Source organism: Balaenoptera acutorostrata, chromosome 16, assembly GCF_949987535.1.
Source record: "Balaenoptera acutorostrata chromosome 16, mBalAcu1.1, whole genome shotgun sequence".
NCBI lineage: Eukaryota > Metazoa > Chordata > Mammalia > Artiodactyla > Balaenopteridae > Balaenoptera > Balaenoptera acutorostrata.
This window is the reverse complement of record NC_080079.1, coordinates 19,479,558-19,500,650: the sequence shown is the minus strand read 5'-3', so window position 1 is coordinate 19,500,650 and position 21,093 is coordinate 19,479,558. Positions and strand designations below refer to the sequence as shown.

The 21,093-nt window shown below is 37.6% G+C and overlaps 3 protein-coding genes across 10 annotated transcripts in view; 2 read left to right on the top strand and 1 right to left on the bottom strand.

Annotated features, from left to right (window-relative positions):
- Positions 1 to 3,534, top strand: part of PDCD4 (programmed cell death 4) — a 29,227-nt gene extending 25,693 nt beyond the window's left edge. For both annotated transcript variants that reach the window (XM_057530404.1, XM_007173075.2), the window contains one exon: positions 2,805 to 3,534. In XM_057530404.1, the coding sequence (XP_057386387.1) occupies positions 2,805 to 2,865 (61 nt within the window). In that variant the 3' untranslated portion in view covers positions 2,866 to 3,534. The remainder of the gene's footprint in view (positions 1 to 2,804) is intronic.
- On the bottom strand, positions 3,524 to 20,971 carry BBIP1 (BBSome interacting protein 1). 6 transcript variants are annotated; one of them, XM_057530407.1, is made up of 4 exons: positions 20,808 to 20,971; positions 19,758 to 19,843; positions 9,381 to 9,451; positions 3,524 to 4,888 (listed from the first exon to the last, which is right to left on the bottom strand). In XM_057530407.1, exons 2-4 carry the CDS (start codon positions 19,796 to 19,798, stop codon positions 4,722 to 4,724), a joined length of 279 nt encoding a protein of 92 aa, XP_057386390.1. In that variant the 5' UTR covers positions 19,799 to 19,843; positions 20,808 to 20,971; the 3' UTR covers positions 3,524 to 4,721. The 6 variants fall into 6 exon arrangements, with proteins under 6 accessions (XP_057386390.1, XP_007173140.1, XP_007173142.1 ...); XM_007173078.3 differs by having other exon boundaries at positions 19,758 to 19,855; positions 20,808 to 20,970; XM_007173080.3 differs by lacking the exon at positions 20,808 to 20,971 and adding an exon at positions 20,510 to 20,643 and having other exon boundaries at positions 19,758 to 19,855.
- Positions 20,530 to 21,093, top strand: part of SHOC2 (SHOC2 leucine rich repeat scaffold protein) — a 103,552-nt gene continuing 102,988 nt past the window's right edge. For both annotated transcript variants that reach the window (XM_007173077.3, XM_007173076.3), the window contains exon 1: positions 20,530 to 20,662. The gene's annotated coding sequence lies outside the window, so the exon portion shown is untranslated. The remainder of the gene's footprint in view (positions 20,663 to 21,093) is intronic.

Sequence of the window (21,093 nt, the reverse complement as noted above, 5' to 3'; positions counted from 1 at the left end):
TAAAAGGGGCATATACTGGAATTAATTGGACTTTGTTTTTCCACATTCAGGTTATGGCTTTTCTATATCTGAGAAAAAAATTAAAAAACATTTTTAAACATAGATATTTTGATAGGTTCTGTAGCTCTAGTTTGCATAATTCCCAGTCATGTTGGTGTTTCCTATTTGGTTCAGTGTTTAGCTTTCAAATAATATTAATGACATAGTAGAAATAAATACAGGCATACCTCATTTCATTGTGCTTTGCAGATGCTGTGTTTTTTACAAATTGAAGGTTTGTGGCAACCCAGCGTTGACAAGTCTATTGGTGCCATTTCCCTAACCAGCATTTGCTCACTTTGTCTGTGTTACATTTTGGTAACTCTCAGTATTTCTAACCCTCCACCAGCAAAAAGATTAATGACCTGTTAAAGGCTTGGATGATAATTAGCATTTTTCAGCAATAAAGTATTTTTTAATTTTGATATGTACATTGGGTTTTTAGACATAATGCTTATTGCACACTTAATAGGCCACAGTATTGTGTAAACATAATTTTATATTCAGGAAACCAAAAAATTCATGTGATTGCTTTAATGTGATATCACTTTATTGTGGTGATCTGGAACTGAACCCGCAATAATTTTGAGGCGTGTTTGTATTAAATTTCCAAATAGCATAATAATGTTTGCCTTATTTATATTATAACTTCTTTTTTACATGACTTCATTCGGACAGTGAACTTATTTCAATCATCAAGCTTTTATTTAACTAAAAACTGCTCAGATTAAGCAGGTCATTTGATATGTTCTAGGATATGTATCAGGGAAAGTCTTTTCAAAAGACTTAGAGGCATGCTGACTTTTAAAAATTTAAATGACAATACACCCCTTAAAATTTAATGAATAACCAAAAAAGATGAAGTTTTAAATTCTTTTAGTTGACTGTAGTCAGAATTTGTTTTCATGTTTATGTTTTTTTTTTAACATCTTTATTGGAGTATAATTGCTTTATTGGAGTATAATTGCTTTACAATGGTGTGTTAGTTTCTGCTTTATAACAAAGTGAATCAGTTACACATATTATTATATCCCCATATCTCTTCCCTCTTGCGTCTCCCTCCCTCCCACCCTCCCTATCCCACCCCTCTAGGTGGTCACAAAGCACCGAGCTGATCTCCCTGTGCTATTTGGCTGCTTCCCACTAGCTGTTAGTTTTACATTTGGTAGTGTATATATGTCCATGCCACTCTCTCACTTTGTCCCAGCTTACCCTTCCCCCTCCCCATGTCCTCAGGTCCATTCTCTAGTAGGTCTGCATCTTTATTCCCATCTTGCCCCTAGGTTCTTCATGACCTTTTTTTTTAGATTCCATATATATGTGTTAGCATACAGTATTTGTTTTTCTCTTTCTGACTTACTTCACTCTGTATGGTAGACTCTAGGTCCATCCACCTCACTACAAATAACTCAATTTCGTTTCTTTTTATGGCTGAGTAATATTCCATTGTATATATGTGCCACATCATCTTTATCCATTCATCTGTTGATGGACACTTGGGTTGCTTCCATGTCCTCGCTATTGTAAATAGAGCTGCAATGAACATTGTGGTACATGACTCTTTTTGAATTATGGTTTTCTCAGGGTATATGCCCAGTGGTGGGATTGCTGGGTTATATGGTAGTTTTATTTTTAGTTTTTTAAGGAACCTCCATACTGTTCTCCATAGTGGCTGTATCAATTTACATTCCCACCAATAGTGCAAGAGTGTTCCCTTTTCTCCACACCCTCTCCAGCATTTATTGTTTGTAGATTTTTTTGATGGCCATTCTGTCCGGTGTGAGATGATATCTCATTGTAGTTTTGATTTGCATTTCTCTAATGATTAATGAAGTTGAGCATTCTTTCATGTGTTTGTTGGCAGTCTGTATATCTTCTTTGGAGAAATGTCTATTTAGGTCTTCTGCCCATTTTTGGATTGGGTTGTTTGTCTTTTTGATATTGAGCTGCATGAGCTGCTTGTAAATTTTGGAGATTAATCCTTTGTCAGTTGCTTCGTTTGCAAATATTTTCTCCCATTCTGCGGGATGTCTTTTCGTCTTGTTTATGGTTTCCTTTGCTGTGCAAAAGCTTTTAAGATTCATTAGGTCCCATTTGTTTATTTTTGTTTTTATTTCCGTTTCTCTAGGATATGGGTCAAAAAGGATCTTGCTGTGACTTATGTCATAGAGTGTCTGCCTATGTTTTCCTCTAAGAGTTTGATAGTGTCTGGCCTTACATTTAGGTCTTCAATCCATTTTGAGTTTATTTTTGTGTATGGTGTTATGGAGTGTTCTAATTTCATTCTTTTACATGTAGCTGTCCAGTTTTCCCAGCACCACTTACTGAAGAGGCTGTCTTTTCTCCATTGTATATTCTTGTCTCCTTTATCAAAGATAAGGTGACCATGTGTGCGTGGGTTTATCTCTGGGCTTTCTATCCTGTTCCATTGATCTATATTTCTGTTTTTGTGGCAGTACCATACTGTCTTGATTACTGTAGCTTTGTAGTATAGTTTGAAGTCTGGGAGCCTGATTCCTCCAGCTGTTTTTCTTTCTCAAGATTGCTTTGGCTATTCGGGGTCTTTTGTGTTTCCATACAAATTGTGAAATTTTTTGTTCTAGTTCTGTGAAAAATGTCATTGGTAATTTGATAGGAATTGCATTGAATCTGTAGATTGCTTTGGAAATTAATGAATAACCAAAAAAGATGAAGTTTTAAATTCTTTTAGTTGATTGTAGTCAGAATTTGTATCTGTTTTCATGTTTGTGTTCTTTTCGTTGCAGGGGCAGAAAACGTTTTGTAAGTGAAGGAGATGGAGGTCGTCTTAAACCAGAGAGCTACTGAATATAAGAACTCTTGCAGTCTTAGATGTTATAAAAAATATATATATCTGAATTGTAAGAGTTGTTAGCACAGGTTTTTGGTTTTTTTTTTTTTAGCACTTGTTTTGGGTACAAGGCATTTCTGAAATTTTGTAAACTTACATTTAAGGGAAATTTTTAAAGGAAGTGTTTTTTCTTTTCTTTTTTTTTTTTGTGAGGGTGTAAAGGAGGGACAGAAAAGTAACCACTTCTTAAGTGGGATATTCTCATAAGCTACCTTTTTTATGTGCCATGTTTATGACCTAATCATTCCAAGTTTTGCATTGATGTCTGACTGCCACTCCTTTCTTTCAAGGACAGTGTTTTTGTAGTAAAATCACTGGTTTATACAGAGCTTTATTTAGGGGGTAAAGTTAAGCTGCTAAAACCCCATGTTGGCTGCTGCTGTTGAAATACTGTGCTTTGGGAGTAAAAAAAAAAAAAAAAATTTCTTTGTCTTAAAGAATTTTAAAAAAATGAGTTAGTTATGAGACTTATTCATCTTTCCAGGGAACATATTGCTCGGTCTTAAAGACTAGACAGTTAAGTAAATGGTGGCTGGAACATCTATTTTTCTACAAAACTGGATGAATGAACCCAGTTCTAGAAGAATGTATGACAAAATAAAACGTGAAGCCGTGTTGATTCTTTACTGGGAGTACATTTATTTTAGGGCTTTTAAAAAACATATTTCACACAACAAATTTTAAGTCATATAAAAGAGCATATCTGAACCTAGTGAATTTTAAACTTTGCTCCTAGAAAACTTTTCAAACAAGAGTACAGCAGTAAATAAATTATTTTAATAATATACTTGGTGGGAAATACTTGCACACTTAGCTGTTTTTGATCTTATCTAGGGCTTAATGAAATTTCTCAAACGTATATACCTTTCATAATTCTTAAGTTCTATTACCAAGTAATGCTTGTGTTACAAAAAATTATTCTTCAAAGACTCATAGTTTTTACATTTACCCAGTGTCTGAGAAAATAGTTACCAATAAATAACAATTATCTAAAGAATGATCACATTTCTGACCTCTTTTGCAAAGCCTGAATACTCAGCAAGGCCTCAAGGTCCATACTAATTTAAATTGTCTGATACTGACTGCAGCAAACCAACCAAGAATTATATTCAGAATTCACAAAGGTATTCTTAGAACATACCCATTACAGGTTTAGCTACAGTCTTTTAGAACGAAAACTTCCAATTTTATGTTCATATCTACTTAATGGGCTCTTTCAAGTCCATATTAATTTCCATTTTTAGGGTTTTAAAATTGTGTTTGATACCTGGAAGACGAAGGTGGCCAGGTAAGTCCTTAAAATCAGTATAATTAAAAGCTTAGGTAACTACTGGATAGGTGAGGGTTTCTTAAAAATTAAGTTTGTTTAAAAAATACAGTTTTGTCATTACTAGTAGGATCAGTTGGTCAGGCAAGATAGCCTTAAATGTGTCATGACACAAAATTCTTCAAATTCAGTTTTTAATAAACATTTACAGGCTTCTCTGTGCATTTACTCACTTGTGCCTAAGAATGTTATCTAGAAAAATGATAGTAACAGGAATGGTGAACAATAATTTGTTCTAAAAACTTGGGTTAAAAAAAAACCAAAATCTGGGTTCAGAGTTTTAAAATTGCTTCTGTTCAGTACAAACCAGAGTGTTTAAATTCACAATCCCAAGTTTTATTTAAATCTTGATTATTTTTATATTATGGGAATAAAATCTGTTTTATTAATACATACTGCTTTCAGCATACAGATGCAGGTTATTTTCTAGCTATTGTTAATAATAAGGAAGGTGTAGGGTGTTCTGCAGAAGTGCTAAGTTATCATTCAGTGACTTATTTGCGGTTGTTCCTTTTCTGCCATTTCCTGTTGGCGAATTGTATCCTGTGCTGCTTGCTGCATTTTCTCCAGTTTTTCCAGAGTCAGAGATTTTAGGGGTAAAAGTTTGGGTTTACACAGCACCATTGTGGTTATATCTTCTACAGACAACTGCCCTAAAGTTTAAAAAGAAATAAGAATTGGAGTGAGATAACACAGCTGTTTGGTGGTTTGGATTTGCAGCTAGAATTAAGGTCTAAAAACTTAATCCATTGACATTGTAAAATCTCTTGTTCTCATAGTTCCCCCCACAGCATATCTTCAGTATAAAAATATAAAAGCAACAATTACCCACAGCATATCTTCAATATAAAAATGTAAAAGCAACATTTAATACTAGGGAGTTCATAAGGTATTGAATTTTCTAAGATCCTAAGCTACAATGAGACAAATTTTTGTGTCAAACGTTTTATCTCAAAAAAATTGGGGGGAAATACAATGTACATAAAAATAGGAGGAGGAACAAGATGACACAGTAGAAGGACCTTGAGCTCACCCCCTCTCATGAGCACACCAAAATCACAACTAAATGCTGAACAACCGTCGATAAAAAAGACTGAAACCTATCAAAAAAGATATTGTACATCCAAAGACATAGGCAGAAGCCTAATGAGATGGCAGGAGGGGCACACTCACAATATAATCATATCCCATACCCTCCAGGGTGGTGACCCACAAACCAGAGAACAGTTACACTGCAGAAGTTCTCCCACAGGATTGAGAGTTCTGAGCCCCATGTCAGGCTCCCTAGCCTGGGGATCTGGCATTGGGAGGGGAGCCCTCAGAGCATTTGGCTTAGAAGGTCAGTGGCACTTGAATGCAGGAGCTCCACAGGACTGGGGCAAACAGACTCTCCACTCTTGGAGCACACACGGTATTGTGTGCCCTGGGACCCAGGGCAAAAGTGCAGTGACTTGATAGGAGCCTGGGCAAGATGTACCTGCTGGTCTTGGAGGGTCTGCTGGGGAGGTGTGAGGTGACGGGGGCTCTCAGGACATAAAGGCTGGTGGCAAACATATACAAGAGTATTCATCTGAAGGCTAACATCTTGCTTGGGACATTAGCAAAAACAATAGAGAAGATCAATGCGACTAAAAGCTGGTTCTCTGAAAAGATAAATGAAATTGATAAACCTTTAGCCAGACTCATCAAGAAAAAGGGAGAGGGCCCAAATCAATAGAACTAGAAAAAGGAGAAGTTACAAGCAACTATATGCCAATTAACTGGACAACCTAGAGGAAATGGACATTCTTAGAAAAGTACAATCTCCCAAGACTGAACCAGGAAGAAATAAAAATATAAACAGACCAATTATGAGCACTGAAATTGAATCTGTGATTAAAATACCCCTGAAAAAAGTCCAGGACCAGATGGCTTCACAGGTGAATTCTACCAAACATTCAGAGAAGAGTTAGCACCTATCCTTCTGAAACTCTTACAGAAAATTGCAGAGGAAGGAACACTTCCAAACTCCTTCTATGAGGCCACCATCACCCTGATACCAAAACCACAGGTATCACAAAGATACCACAAAGAAGGACAATTACAGGCCAGTATCACTGATGAGCATAGATGCAAAAATCCTCAGCAAAATACAAACTGAATCCAACAATATATTAAAAGGATCATACACCACGATCAAGTGGGATTTATCCCAGGGAAGCAAAGATTTTTCAATATTTGCAAATCAGTGTCATATACCACATCAACAAATTGAAGAATAAAAGCCACATGATCATCTCAATAGATGCAGAAAAAGCTTGTGATAAAATTTAACATCCATTTATGATAAAACTCTCCAGGAACTGGGCATACCTCAACATAATAAAGGCCACATATGACAAACCCACAGCTAACATACTCAACGGTGAAAAGCTGAAAGCATTCCTCTAAGGTCAGGAACAAGACAAGGATGCCCAATCTTGCCACTTTTATTCAACATAGTTTTGGAAGTCCTAGTCACAGCCATCAAGGAAGAAAAAGAAAAGGAATCCAAATTGGAAAAGCAGAAGCAAAGCTGTCACGGTTTGCAGATACTATACATAGGAAATTCTAAAGACACTACCAGAAAAATACTAGAGCTCATCAATGAATTCAGTAAAGTCGGAGGATATAAAATTAATACACAGAAATTTGTTGCATTTCTATACGCTGACAATGAAAGATCAGAAAGAGGAATTAAGGAAATAATCCCATTTACCATCACATCAAAAAGAATAAAATACCTAGGAAAATAAACCCATCTAGGGAGGCAAAAGACCTGAACTCTGAAAACTATAAGACAGTGATGAAAGAAATCGAAGATGACACAAACAGATGGAAAGATATACCATGTTCTTGAATTAGGAGAGTCATTATTGTCAAAATCACTATACTATGCAAGTCAATCTACAGAGTCAATGCAATCCTTATCAAATTAGCAATGGCATTTTTCACAGAACTAGAACATAAAATTTCACAATTTGTATGTAAACACAAAAGACCCCGAATAGCCAAAACAATCTTGAGAAAGAAGAATGGAGCTGGAGGAATCAGGTTCCCTGACATCAGACTATATGACAAAGCTACAGTAATCAAAACAGTATGGTATGGCACAAGAACAGACATACAGACCAATGGAACAGGATAGAAAGCCCAGAAATAAACCCACTCACCTATGGTCAATTAATCTACGACAAAGGAGTCAAGAATATACAACGGAGAAAAGACACTCTCTTCAGTAAGTGGTGCTGGGAAAACTAGACAGCTACAGGGAAAAGAAATGAAATTACAACATTCTCTAATGCCACACATAAAAATAAACTCAAAATGGATTAAAGACCTAAATGTAAGACCTGATTCTATAAAACTCCTAGAGGAAAACAGAACAGTCTTTGACATAAATAGCAGCAATATCTTTTTGGACCTGTCTCCTAGAGTAATGGAAATAAAAACAAAAATAAACAAATGGGACCTAATTAAAGGCTTTTGCACAGCAAAGGGAACCATAAACTAAACAAAAAGACAACCTACAGAATGGGAGAAAATGTTTGCAAATGATGAGACTGACAAGGGATTAATCGTCAAAATATACAAATACCGAATACAACTCAATATCAAAAAAACAAACAACCCAATCAAAAAATGGGCAAAAGATCTAAATAGACATTTCTCCACAGACATACGGATGGCCAATAGACACATGAAAAAATGATCAACTTCACTAATTATTACAGAAATGCAAATCAAAACTATAATGAGGTATCACCTCACACTGTTCAGAATGGCCATCATCAAAAAGTCTACAAATAATAAATGCTGGAGAGGGTGTGGAAAAAAAGGAACCCTCCTACACTGTTGGTGGAAATGTAAACTGGTACAGCCACTATGGAGAGCAGCATGGAGTTTCCTTAAGAAACTAAAAATAGAGCTACCATATGATCCTGCAATTCCACTCCTGGGCATATATCTGAAGAAAACCATAATTTGAAAAGATACATGCACCCCAATGTTCACTGCAGCACTATTTACAATAGCCAAGAACATAGAAGCAAACTAAATGTCCACTGACAGATGAATGGATAAAGAAGATGTGGTATATATATATGTGTGTGTGTGCGTGTATATATACATATATACATATATATATATATGTATGTATATGTATATATATACACGCACACACACACACAATGGAATATTACTCAACCATAAAAAAGAATGAAATAATGCCATTTGCAGCAATATGGATGGACCTAGAGACTTTCATACTAAGTGAAGTAAGTCAGACAGAGAAAGACAAATATCATATGATATTGCTTATATGTGGAATCTAAAAAACATGATACAAATAAACTTACATACAAAATGGAAATAGACCCACAGACACAGAAAACAAACTTATAGTTACCAAAGGGGAAAGGTGTGGGAGGGATAACTTAGGAGTTTGGAATAAACATATACACACTACTATATATAAAATAAACAACAAGGACCTACTGTATAACACAGGGAACTATACTAAATATTTTGTAATAACCTATAAGGGATAAGAATCTGAAAAAAAGTAGATATATATGTATGTATAACTGAATCACTTTGCTATACACCTGTAACACAACATTGTAAATCAACTATACCTCAATAAACAAAAGAAATGGAAATACAACAACAACAACAACAAATACGAAGTAAAGTATGGTATTAACATGAATACTCAAATTACTGAATGTTTAACTTAAACCTTCGGCTTTTGTTACATTGTTTGATTCAGGTTTCTTTTCCCCCACTTTCAGACCTTATTTAGTATTACGGTAAATTATGGTGCTATTTTTTTCCACTGGAAATTTCTTATTGTAATCTGCAATCTTGAGTGTAACAGAATTTCTACATTTAAAAAACAATCCAACTGTCATTTTACATCCTTTTACTGGTGGGGGCGGGGAAGCAATGGATTACTCCTTTACAACCTACTCATGACAAAAGCATAGTAAAAGTGGAGAGTATGTGTGGTGTATAGAACACAAAATAGTTTCAGATATGTAGCTATTGAGCCTGCTACATGACACTGCCTATTAGTTTTTAGGTTCCTACAATATTCTATGACCTACGTATTTGTGACTTAGATACCTTGTTTTGGAAGAACTTCCCGGAACATCGACTTCATTTCTGCCATATCTGAATTGTTGGATAGTTTCTTCCTTCAATGAGAAAACAATATTAGTATTATTCAAGAATGAATTCCCAAAGCATATTGCTTGAGATATTTCCATTGTAGTTTAAGAAGTAAAATCACAATTCCTATAGAAAATGAACTATCCTATCCTTGCATAATTTTCTCTTTAATTACCTGAGTCTTTTCATTGAAACAAGGTTGAGATAGTTCATATAAGCATGCAGATCTTGCCAACTTTCATTCATAAGTGGTGGTGGTAATTGGAAGGCTGCATGTTCTAAATTTTTCCCCTCCTAGTGAAAATTGGGCTTAAGTATTTAGGCAAAGGTAAATTATCCAATAGGTATCTATCCAGCTGAGGAAAACCAAAGGGATTTATGTGCAGCTGACAGCATCTCCCCTGAATGGTGGGTGATGTAAAAGACATGACCATTTGGGAGGTGGGGTAAGGCAGACTGTTAGGGAAAGGAGGAGGTAGTATGTAAATACTGCCTAACATCCCCACTTCTTTCAGTAACTAACAGCCAGTTTCTACTTTAATTCCTTTGCTATAATGACAAAAAGCATCTTAAGGATCAGTTACTGGCTACACAGCTGCAATTTGTAAGGAAGCAACACAAACAGGTGAAATTGGCTCTTGAATACCAGAAATGAGGTGTGCTCTCAGTTTATTATTTTCCTCTAATACAGAGATACTCTATGCTGAAGCACCAGTGAATACCCTCACGTGAGTATTTTGTTATGAATATCCCAGCATATATGTCATCTCTGGCTGATGACAACCGTTCCCAGTGTTACATCCCAGTTTATGCCATGTTATATATATTCAAGGTGTTCTGGACTGTAACTTGTAGCATGACCCCTTTCCAAACACAGATGCTTCTATAGACAGTCCCACCCATTTTGTGATATTTCGCCATACTGATGCAACTCACTGTATATCTTTCACAACATCACCACCACAGAAGAAAGATTATTTATAACGTGGTGATGCTGGCTTGGTGCCTGCCTTTACCACCCACTGCAAATTAGTTATAATCAAGTGAAGCTGCTTCTGGTCTTAGTTATTCCCATTACCACTACTTTGACATTCCTAAAAAAAGCTTCATACTCTCCATCCACCAAGCCTCTTCCCCTTCTTGTTCAAATTCCTGTTCTGAAAGATCTAAAGTTCCTGAGGAAGCTCTATCTGCTTTCCACAACTGTCATCGAAACTTACCCCTATACTGCTCTCTCTGGGAATGAAGATGAAGTAGGGAATGGACCAGGAATAAAGCAACTCATCACTACCTAGAATCTGAGATAAATGCAATATACAATTTACTCAGAATGCACAGCTTCTCCTTCTGACACATTCTTTCCTTCTTGTTACTTAGGCCTGCCAGTGGTAACTAGTGATCATTCCTTTTTTTTGTTTTTTTGTTGTTGTTGAAGGTTAGTAATCTCTGAATAGCCTGAATACAACTATAACAAACAACACTAGCCTCTCCGTTAAAGATAACACAATGAAAATATTCATTAGGCCCTTATTTGGTACAAATCTGACATGATATGCTACTGAAGGGGAAGATAGACATTATAAATGTTGATGAACATGAGAGAAATGCATAGCATCTAAGGGTTTTTATATCACCAATTTTTAATCACCAAAATGATAAAATGAACAAATACTTAAATCTTAGCTGTTTTAGAGTAGCAACTCATGTTACTCAGAATTTAATCACTATCTTTTGCTATCTCTTCTTTATACCTGTTTCACATCCAAAATCTGGCTTGCAGAAAACAATGAAGCTTGGTGCTCTACCAAACCTTAGTTCTCTGACTAAGCTTCCATTGTTACTGGAAAGGGTGTGGAGCCAAAGGCCTTGTAGGGAGTGGGTTGGGCCTGGTGTGGGGAAGATCAGTGCTGTCACTTGCCTGGGTGGAGTGTCTACTTTGCTAGGGTTGATTCTTGTTCCTAGGCCCCCCTAGGCATTGGCAGGAGAGGAACAGGAAGGGAGGGCTAAAATAAGCAAGGTGGTGGTTGGATGCCCAGCACTGCCAAGGCTTCACTGTCTTGATAATCAACTGCCCAGGGAGCCCAGCGTAGGAAGGAGCATTTATATCCTTCTCCAGGGAATCTGCTAATAGCCAAACATGGGTGTTTTGCCTGGTGTGATGCACCCTAAGGAGTTGTGGCTACCCCTAAGGGTACTTTCTAGTTGGTAAGGTAAGATGTGTGTCCCACCAGAGACAGATGGGCCAAAGAAAAAATACATCAGCTAGGGATGAAATTCATGTGTATTATTCAAGTGCCACATCATTCAATTCAATAAATATGTGAGTGTCTACCATGTGCCAGGCACCATTCATTAGTGAACAAAAGAGAAAAAAACCCTTGCTCTTTCAGAGCTTACAGTCTAGAGCATGGGGAGAGAAACAAATAACATAATGGTAGTAAGTGTTATAGAAAATAAAATAGTTTAAGGGGATTTAGGAGGGCTGGGTGTTGTGGTGGTTACAATTTGAACAGGAAAATCATTATGGCCTCATTAAGAAGGTGAAAATCATTGTGGTCTCATTTTGGTGTGTGTGTTGTATCTTTTGAGATTGCAAGAAAATCAGAAGCCTGATAGTATTCACAGTTAGGGAATGTATAGGGTAATGGGCACTCTGTATTGGTGGGCAGGTTTGTTGGTACAGCTTTTTTAGAGGGATAATTTATAGTATCTTTTAATATTTTGTAGTATCTACTAAAACTAAATATGCACATTTTCTTTGATCCAAACCTTCTACTAGTAATGATCACTAAAGAAACAAAGCATGAGTGTGTAAAGATATAAGAATAAGAATGTTCATTAGGGCACTGCATTCAGGCACATGTCACAGGTCAAATAAATTATGGAACCACCATACAATGGAGTACTACGACAGATTTTAAAATGATACAGATGGGCAAGCCATATTTTAAGAGAAAACATTAAATTGCAAAAGTAAAATAAAATTCCTACAGTAATAGAACCCAAACTTTTAATGCTTAGAGAATGCAGTGTCAATTTGTCACTTTTTGAAGCTTTTGGTCTGGGTAATTAGAAAATAATCTGCTGCTTCCCTTCCCCCCAGTTTCTTTAGTTTGTAATTTCTCCCAGAGATAATGGTTTTGACGGATAATGCATTTCAAAATCATGATAAAGGAACCAAACCTGTTGTAGCATTTGAGCTAGATGTCTAAAATTAACGCAAAAGATAGAGGGAAACCAAATCTTTGTCATGAAAAATTTTACTAAGTTGTTGGAGTGAGAGTTGAAAGGCCTTTATGTCTAGGCAGGATTAGTACTTTAAGTCAATCATATACATGTTGATAACATAAATTAGTCATACAACTTGGACAAGTTAGAAATCTCTGGGGAGATTTAGTTTGATAACCAAACTAGATTTACTTTGACAACCAAACTAAATTATGGGTGTGGGACTGGACAAGAGCACTAGAGTGTCCTTCTGAACCTTAAGAATGTGTTCAGTAGTCCTCAAATTTTATCCTTGCATAACCCTTTTGAAAAAACTAGGCAGAGAAATTAGGTACCCTTTTACACATTTCTAGATAGACATATAAATTTGTTATAAGTTTAAATAGTTACAAAGGATAAAATTTCCAGCATATTTAAAAATAACATTAATCCTTAAAAATATATATAATATAATCAAAATATCATAGCAATCTGATAGCTACCATCATCCATTAATAAAAAAATGAAGAACTTAAAAAAATTTTTTTTTTTAAGATCTAATTTTATTTTTTTGGCTGTGTTGGATCTTTGTTGCTGCACGCAAGCTTTCTCTAGTTGCGGTGAGCGGGGGCTACTCTTTGTTGTGGTGCGCGGGCTTCTCATGTGGTGGCTTCTCTTGTTGCGGAGCACAGGCTCTAGGCATGCAGGCTTCAGTAGTTGCGGCATGCGGGCTCTAGAGCGCAGGCTCAGTAGTTGTGGCGCACGGGCTTAGCTGCTCTGCGGCACGTGGGATCCTCCCAGACCATGGCTCGAACCTGTGTCCCCTGCATTGGCAGGCGGATTCTTATCCACTGCGGCACCAGGGAAGTCCCAGGAACTCTTTTTTAAGTCAGAAATTTTATATCTTTTTTTCTCCCTACATCTCTATTTCCATTCCACTTAATTTTATTTTAATGTATGTTTTCATGCTTGAACATATTTTAGTAATTATCCTACCATACTTCCCTGCCACAAAAATGTTTATAAATTTAAATGAAAAACTTAAAATATTTTGGATTGAGTTATTCCAATTATTAGTGAAAATCAATAAAAATAAACTACACATCGATAATATAATTACTGAGCATAAAGAATAAAGTTAATGGCTATATATCTATCTAACCTCCATGTGGCTTTTCTTTCTCTCACTCTCTCTCCTTAATTTGAGGATTCAGCATTCCAGTTGTCATGTTTGATATCACCCTAAAAAAAAAAATCTCTTAGTAGGAAAAAATACTGCTTTTTGTCTGTGGGTTTTGTTTTATAGCATTAGTCTTATTTTTAAAAGATGCTGCCACTGGAACTGTCAGATCTCAAGCTTAATCAGCAATAAAGCAACACTCGAAAAGCTTATAAGTTTTGTATATTTTTCATAGATTAGCTTATATGAGAACATACTGTTGAGACCAAGATCATGGGTTAAATAGCTAAACAGGACTGTTAGCTTTAAATTGTACTCTATTTTCATCTAGCCAGCTGGAAAATGTAGACTACAGTCAGATGGGGGCAGACAGAGAAGAGGAATAGATTACTCAAATCCAAATTCCATTCCTGGTAACTCAAAACATATACATATGGATCAGGAATATCAAAATGGAAACATACTGTGGATGCCAAAGCCAAGTCTTAGCTTCTAAAAATGCTCAGGCCAGGATTTGGATGTTTTAAAAACTCTCCTCCTAGGTCATACTAAAGTCTCCTTAGTCTACTATTTGATCTTTGACAGGAGCCCCAGAAGAGCCGTTCTGTGGGTCACGTGGTGTGCCTGCCACTTCTAGTCCACCATTAGCTTTTCATCATAATTCTTTTTTCCCTCCATTAATTTATCTAAACTTACCAGCTTATCCTAATTGTACAAAACCCCATTTTTAAATTCTGAAATTGAATGCTTCAGAGTATTCTAGGATCCCAAGTATTTTAAACAAGCTTCAACAGTATAATCCAATGTATGATTTAAAACAAAAGCTTATACTGGCATTTTTGTTTGTTTTCACTTTTTTTGGGTCAGTATATTCCATGTTTATACTTTAAATGGGTTGTACTCTGGCTAATTAGCTTTGTGATGTTGAAAACGTTTCCTAACCAATTGGAGGTTTGATTTTCTCATAAAAAACATGTTTAGTATCGGTCTTGAGTTGCAAGGTTCAAATGAAAAGTGAATGTAAAAGTGCTTAGAAATACAGTGTGACATTTATTATTCCATGTCTAATTTTCATATCTCTATAATAAAAAACTTGTAGATTTCCTGTTAAGTGCCTTCCCACACTTAAAAACCTTCTGAATCCTCATCACCACCACGGTACCTACAAAACAGCATGATCTATTTAAAGATGTTTTCCTTTAAAAATCTGTCTTACTTTTTTTTTTTTTAATTTATTTATTTTTGGCTGTGTCAGGTCTTCGTTTCTGTGTGAGGGCTTTCTCTAGTTGCGGCAAGTGGGGGCCCCTCTTCATCGCGGTGTGCGGGCCTCTCACTATCGTGGCCTCTCTTGTTGTGGAGCACAGGCTCCAGATACTGCATTGTGGCTCACGGGCCTAGTCGCTCTGCAGCACGTGGGATCTTCCCAGACCAGGGCTCGAACCCGTGTCCCCTGCATTGGCAGGCGGATTCTTAACCACTGTGCCACCAGGGAAGCACCCTTACTTATTTACTTTTAAAGAGCATGTGCTACCGGATTGTTCTTTTTCTTTTAAATTTAATTGATTATTTATTTTGGGCTGCATTGGGTCTTCGTTGCTGCGCGCCGGCTTTCCTCTAGTTGTGACGAGCGGGGGCTACTCTTCGTTGCGGTGCGCAGGCTTCTCATTGCAGTGGCTTCTCTTGTTGTGGAGCATGGGCTCTAGATGCACGCAGACTCCAGTAGCTGTGGCACATGGGCTCAGTAGTTGTGGCACACGGGCTTAGTTGCTCCATGGCATGTGGGATCTTCCTGGACCAGGGCTCGAGCCCGTGTCCCCTGCATTGGCAGGCAGATTCTTAAGCACTGCGCCACCAGGGAAATCCCATTTTTCTTAAATATATTAAAGATATGATAATAAAGAAAACTTATTTCCTAATATAATTCAAGGTTGAGAAAATGTGAACAAGTTTTTAAGTTGGTGGAAAAGAGTAAAAACCTTTTAAATTGCAATCAAGGAAATAGACACTTGGTGTACATAAGATTCTATCTTTAATTTTTGATGGAGGTGATAAGTGACTTGTTACCTTACTTAGAGAAGTAAATGCACCTGAAATATGGCAAAAAAGAAAACATTTCTAAAGCATTCTGAGATTTTCAACCAAAGTACCAATTGCGTTTTTATACAAGAAACACAGAGGTCATAAACTTGTAGCCCTTGGTGCTACCCAGTTAAATGTTTTGCTGGCTTGATTAATGTTTAAAAAGTATTTGAACCAATGTTTAAAAATCAGGAGATTTCACATGAAGTCCACATTTTAGTTCCTCTTGACAAATCTGGTAACACCAGGTCCATATCCCCAGATGACAAAATTTGGCTGGGGCTGGGAAGTGATGCCCCATTTAGATGAGCATGGGGAGTTCTCCAATCCCCACTGCCTATTGTTTCCCTTAACATTACCTGCCAGGCAACTACAGGCACCTGACTTCACAACTTCAGTAAAACAGAGCCACGCCAATATATTACATGCCAAACGATCCTCTTTTATCATTAATGGGCATTAAGAAGCAAAAATACAATCTCTGGGAACCGAGGGAGGCACTGGAAGCAACCTTGTTTATGTAGAATACAGTAAAGGATATTTTTCTTTTGTGCCGATTTATTAATTTCTTTTAAGTAAATTCAATCTCCCTACTGCAGGTTGTCGATGGGGGTGGCAGGAATGGTAGGAACAAAAATGAAAAAATTTATCTTTTGTCTTATGCAAGACTTGTGTGGTTGACTGATAGATGAAGTTTCAAACACATATTAGATTTCTGAACGTTAACTAACATGAGAAAAAGGTGAAAGAGGGAGTCCCAAAAGACGTGTTTTTCAGATACAAATTAGTAATGCTCACACTCACTCAAGTGGTTGACCACATGCTAGCAGACTGCTTAATTTGGATTGATAATGTTCAACCAGAGATGCCAAATAACATCATATGTCATGTAGTTGGAAACTATAGTAGATTCTATTTTGTTTTGCTCTCTGGCATCTGCTGGTAGAAAAACGTTGCAACATGTTCAATTTGGCTAATTAATCCAGACTCATGTGAATAACATGTGCAGTGTCTAGCTTCTGAAACATGCCTAGGCCTAAGAACAGGAACTGCTCTTCTTGGGTGAACCTGGATGATGCCATTGGTTCTGTTACATTCCAGTAGCAGACACTACTGTTAAGTTAGTAGAAAATGACATATCCTACTCATGCAGAATACCTTTTTCTAATAATTTGTTTTTTCAAAATTCAGTACTAGAAAGTGGTCCTAAAACGGTTAGCTACTAACCTTTAAAAAAGGGTTAAACCTTTTTAAAAAAACGTATCTGAAGAACTTTTTATATTCTCAGCATCAGAGATATATACCTACTTCAATAGTATGCAAAGAAAGGGAAATAAAGAATTGTTTGATACTTTACTATTTCTGAAAGCCTGAACCTCAGATCACCTATATCAAAATCCCCTGGACAATTATTAAAAATACAGATTTTTCGGGAGTCTTCCCCAGACTCATGAATCAGAATCTCTAATTTTTAATTAAGTTCCCCACATTAAAGTTGGAGAACCAACTTAAATTCATTCACTCATTCAATAAATAAATATTTAATGCCTACAATGTACTCAGATTGGACTGCTTTAGAAGCTACTAATAATAACTACCATACACTGACCATATACCATGTACTATACACTATGCTAAAGCATTTTATGTGTTTGACTCATTCTGTTCAACAATTCTAAGAGGTTTTACGGCTCCATTTAATAGATGATAAACAGAACGAGTGAACTGTCCAAAGTCACCAGCTAATGAATGTGCCTGTTCCTGAAACCCAGGTCTGATTCTAAAATCTGTGGTCTTAATCGGTACATTATTTTGCCTTATTTGAATCTGGAGTAAACTTAAAACTGTTTCATAGTCCCACCATGAGCAAATTTTCTTCTACACAAAAGAAGTGACTGAAGGAGTGCATTACTTAACTTTCAATATGAAGGCTAAAAGCATTCTATATCAATCTAAGAATTTTTGCCCTCCCAGAGCATTTTCTTCTGTCCCCTAAGTGCATTTTCTTCCTTCTGCTTATCTTTCATGATCAAATATAAGTCTAGGATAGAAGGAATACATAGCTTGGCAATCTGGGGAGTTTTCCTCTTGTGATTACGAAGTAAATTCTGCAAACCCTTCTCTATCCATTGGACACAGACTGTACCTAATGTACTAAGTACTAAGTATAATCTTGATTTTGCAATTTTTAATAAGCTTTGATGAATGCTACCGAAAGCCTATCACAGAAATTCCAGGACTAATTAGGACCTGCAAGAGTTTCAGGGAGAAAAATAACATTGCCGAAATTGGATGTGGCCAGATGGCCAGCAGTTGCCTCAGTCTCTGCTTTGATAACATCAAGATTCATCTGTATTTGAATTGCAGGGCCCACACATCTTTCATCAACCGTCCCTGGGGTGCCAGGAGTTGAAACTCATGAAACTATGCTGACATCTGTACACTTTGCTGAAGATTACATTGCATCAGCTCCAAGTGTAGGCAAAGTAGCAGCAACACTTTATTAAAAGGTAGACAGTCTATATTGCCATTGCAGGGCACTAACATACTCTACATAGACAGCAGGATTAAATGCCAAACTCTTCTTTGTAGGATATCATAGAAGGGTGGTATGTTGAGAAGTGGGATGGATTTAACAAGCAGCTCACGATATGGTAAAAGTAGCTTCATTTGAGAAGACTTAATTATGATTGGAAAAGTATGAATACTGTGAAGTATTCTTGCAAAAAATGTTAAATTGAATCTAATCACACCTCCAGACCAACTTCTGATTTACAAGAAATAAGAAAAAAGAAGATATTCAAAAAGACCCCTGGCCTGAACACTTCAAAATGACAATGTCACAAGGGAAAGAGATGGGGGAACTGTTCTAGATTAAGCCTAAAGAGTTACAATACCCAAATACAATACATAAACCATGACTGGATCTTGGTTTTTGTTTTTTTTTGCAAGGAGGAGAAGGTATAAAAGACATTCTTGGGTCAAATGGGAAAATGTACATACATTCAGACTGAATTTCAAAGACTACAGAATTATTAACTTCCTTAGTTGTGATAATGATGTTTTGCAGGAGAACTTTATAATTCTTCGGAAATACATGTTGGGAATTTTAGAGATGTCTGCTTAAAAATAGGTGTCTGCAACCTATTTCCAAATGTCTCAGTGACAATTAAAAAGTGTGTGAGAAGGAGTGAAATAAATATGGCCCGATGTTAACAACTGTTGGATCTAGGTGAAAGCTACATAAATGTTTATTGTATTCTTTAAACTTTTTAATGTATGAATATTTCTTTAATAAAATATGGGGGGTTAGAAATCATTTTGAAAAGACTTCAGAGGGGAAGCCTAAGAAAAGGTTGAGTAACAGGGACTATGCTGAATTTCTGATAAACTGAAGTTCCCTTAAACTTTGCTGGCAACATCTTGGGCATCCAGGAGACACCCAATATATTCCATCTTTCAGTATTTATCAAAATAATATCATGTGCAGGGTAAAGTAACAGGCAGATAAATCTGATACAAACCATTCTATTCAGGAGTAAATATGGTAGTGAAGCTAAGAACACAAACAGCTGTTATACAAAATAGTGGTTGTCATAAAAGAGGTACAAAAAGTGCTAGGTAAGCTCAGAGAAAATTACTTCCTGCTGGGGAGAATCTGGAAACACATCTCCAATTATAACTAGGACGTGGATACATAATCACAAAAGGTTGGTGCTTAAGTGATAAACCTTGTTAGAGAAAAGAATACATAGTTCATTTTGGCTGGAGCATGAGTACTAAGGATACAAAAAGAAACTGAGCAAAGAAGGTAGGTGTGCACCCTTGTTGTTGACTGGCCTGGATATAAACAATTTTCAGTTTACCTGAAAGTTCTCCTGATCCTTTTTCCCGCAGCTTTAGGCATCCAACCCGATATTACCAAGATGACTCACAGCTGTTGACTCAAAACCTACAGAAGGAACTACATGAGATAATGTGTGACAATTCTGGTAAAGAGCCATATAAAACTAATACGATATTTTTACGAATATTCACGAACATTAAGTTGTTTAATAAACCGCAGACATGCAGGATTAGGACAGTATACCTTCATCCAGAACTGCAGTCAGTGCTTACAAACCCCCACCAGAGGAGAAACAAAGAAAAGGGAGAAAATTCAGAATCTGAAGACAGGAAGTGCGGAAATAAGACTTAGAGGTGTTGCCGCGGTGGTGGGTAACCATCTCTTTCCTTTATAGCTGGGAGTGGAAAATGATTTCCTCAAGCTCCAGAATTCTCCTTCCTCAAAGGTCAGGGGGTGAAAGTACGTAACAGACTTTGCGGGGGCGTGGTCAGGAGCTCCACTTCGCCGGAGTTAGGGGCCGCACCCAGGCCCCTCCCGTCCCAGCTTGCAGCAGCGCGGCGACGGGAGCCGGTTGAGCCGCCTTACCCCACAGGGAGCCTCAAAGGGGCGGAGGGGGGTGGGGGGCGGGCCGCCGCCTGGCCAGTCCGGAAAGAAAACCTTCTTCCAGCGGAAGCGGTTCTGAGTCCGGCTAGCCTCAACTGCGCTTTGTCTCCCAGGGGCCGTTCGGCCTGCTCGGGCCTGACCCACGGTCCGGGACCAAGGGACACTCACCTCACTTCGTCACTGCTGTCGGAATGGGTACTCCCTGGGGCAAGGGGGGCGCAAGCTATTCCCATCCTTCTGCCATGACCCTATTCAGAAGTGTCAAAGGCAACTTCCGGGCAAGACAGGGGATTCCGGAGCCCTAAACTCTTGTCCACCTAGGTAAGTGACCAGACGTCCCAGCAGAATAAGGGCCAGGAAACCTGCTCCCTCTATCCCCGAACCCGGGCAGGTAGTCCGGAATATGAATTAACTTGTTTAACATGGGATGTCTGGTCACCTTTGGTTCTCTTTTGGGCCTACTTACAGATGCATCTCTTCCCAGACGGCTCAACTGTTGCCCAGGGCAACTATGAGATTGGGCGAAGGGAAAACTACGTCACACAGGAGACGGGAGGCCCGGAAACTCCCGTTGCCATTATCAGTTATGGCTGCCTTAGCGTCAACAGTAACTTCGGATTGAGAGTTGTCTCTCTACCCAGCTGGAGGCTCTCTCTGTGGCCCAGCTAGCCAGCGGCGCCCTGTGGGCGGGAGAGAGCGCGTTGAGGAGGGGAGGAAAGGAAAAGGGCGGAGAGAGGGAAGCTGGCGCCCAT

Coding starts and splice junctions, on each gene's coding strand:
- BBIP1 (XM_057530407.1), bottom strand. CDS start 19,798: ATGCCTAAAGCTGCGGGAAAAAGGATCAGGAGAACTTTCAG. Junction 9,452..19,757: donor AGGATCAGGAGAACTTTCAG/GTAAACTGAAAA, acceptor TTCTCATTGAAG/GAAGAAACTATCCAACAATT. Junction 4,889..9,380: donor GGAAGTTCTTCCAAAACAAG/GTATCTAAGTCA, acceptor TTTAAACTTTAG/GGCAGTTGTCTGTAGAAGAT.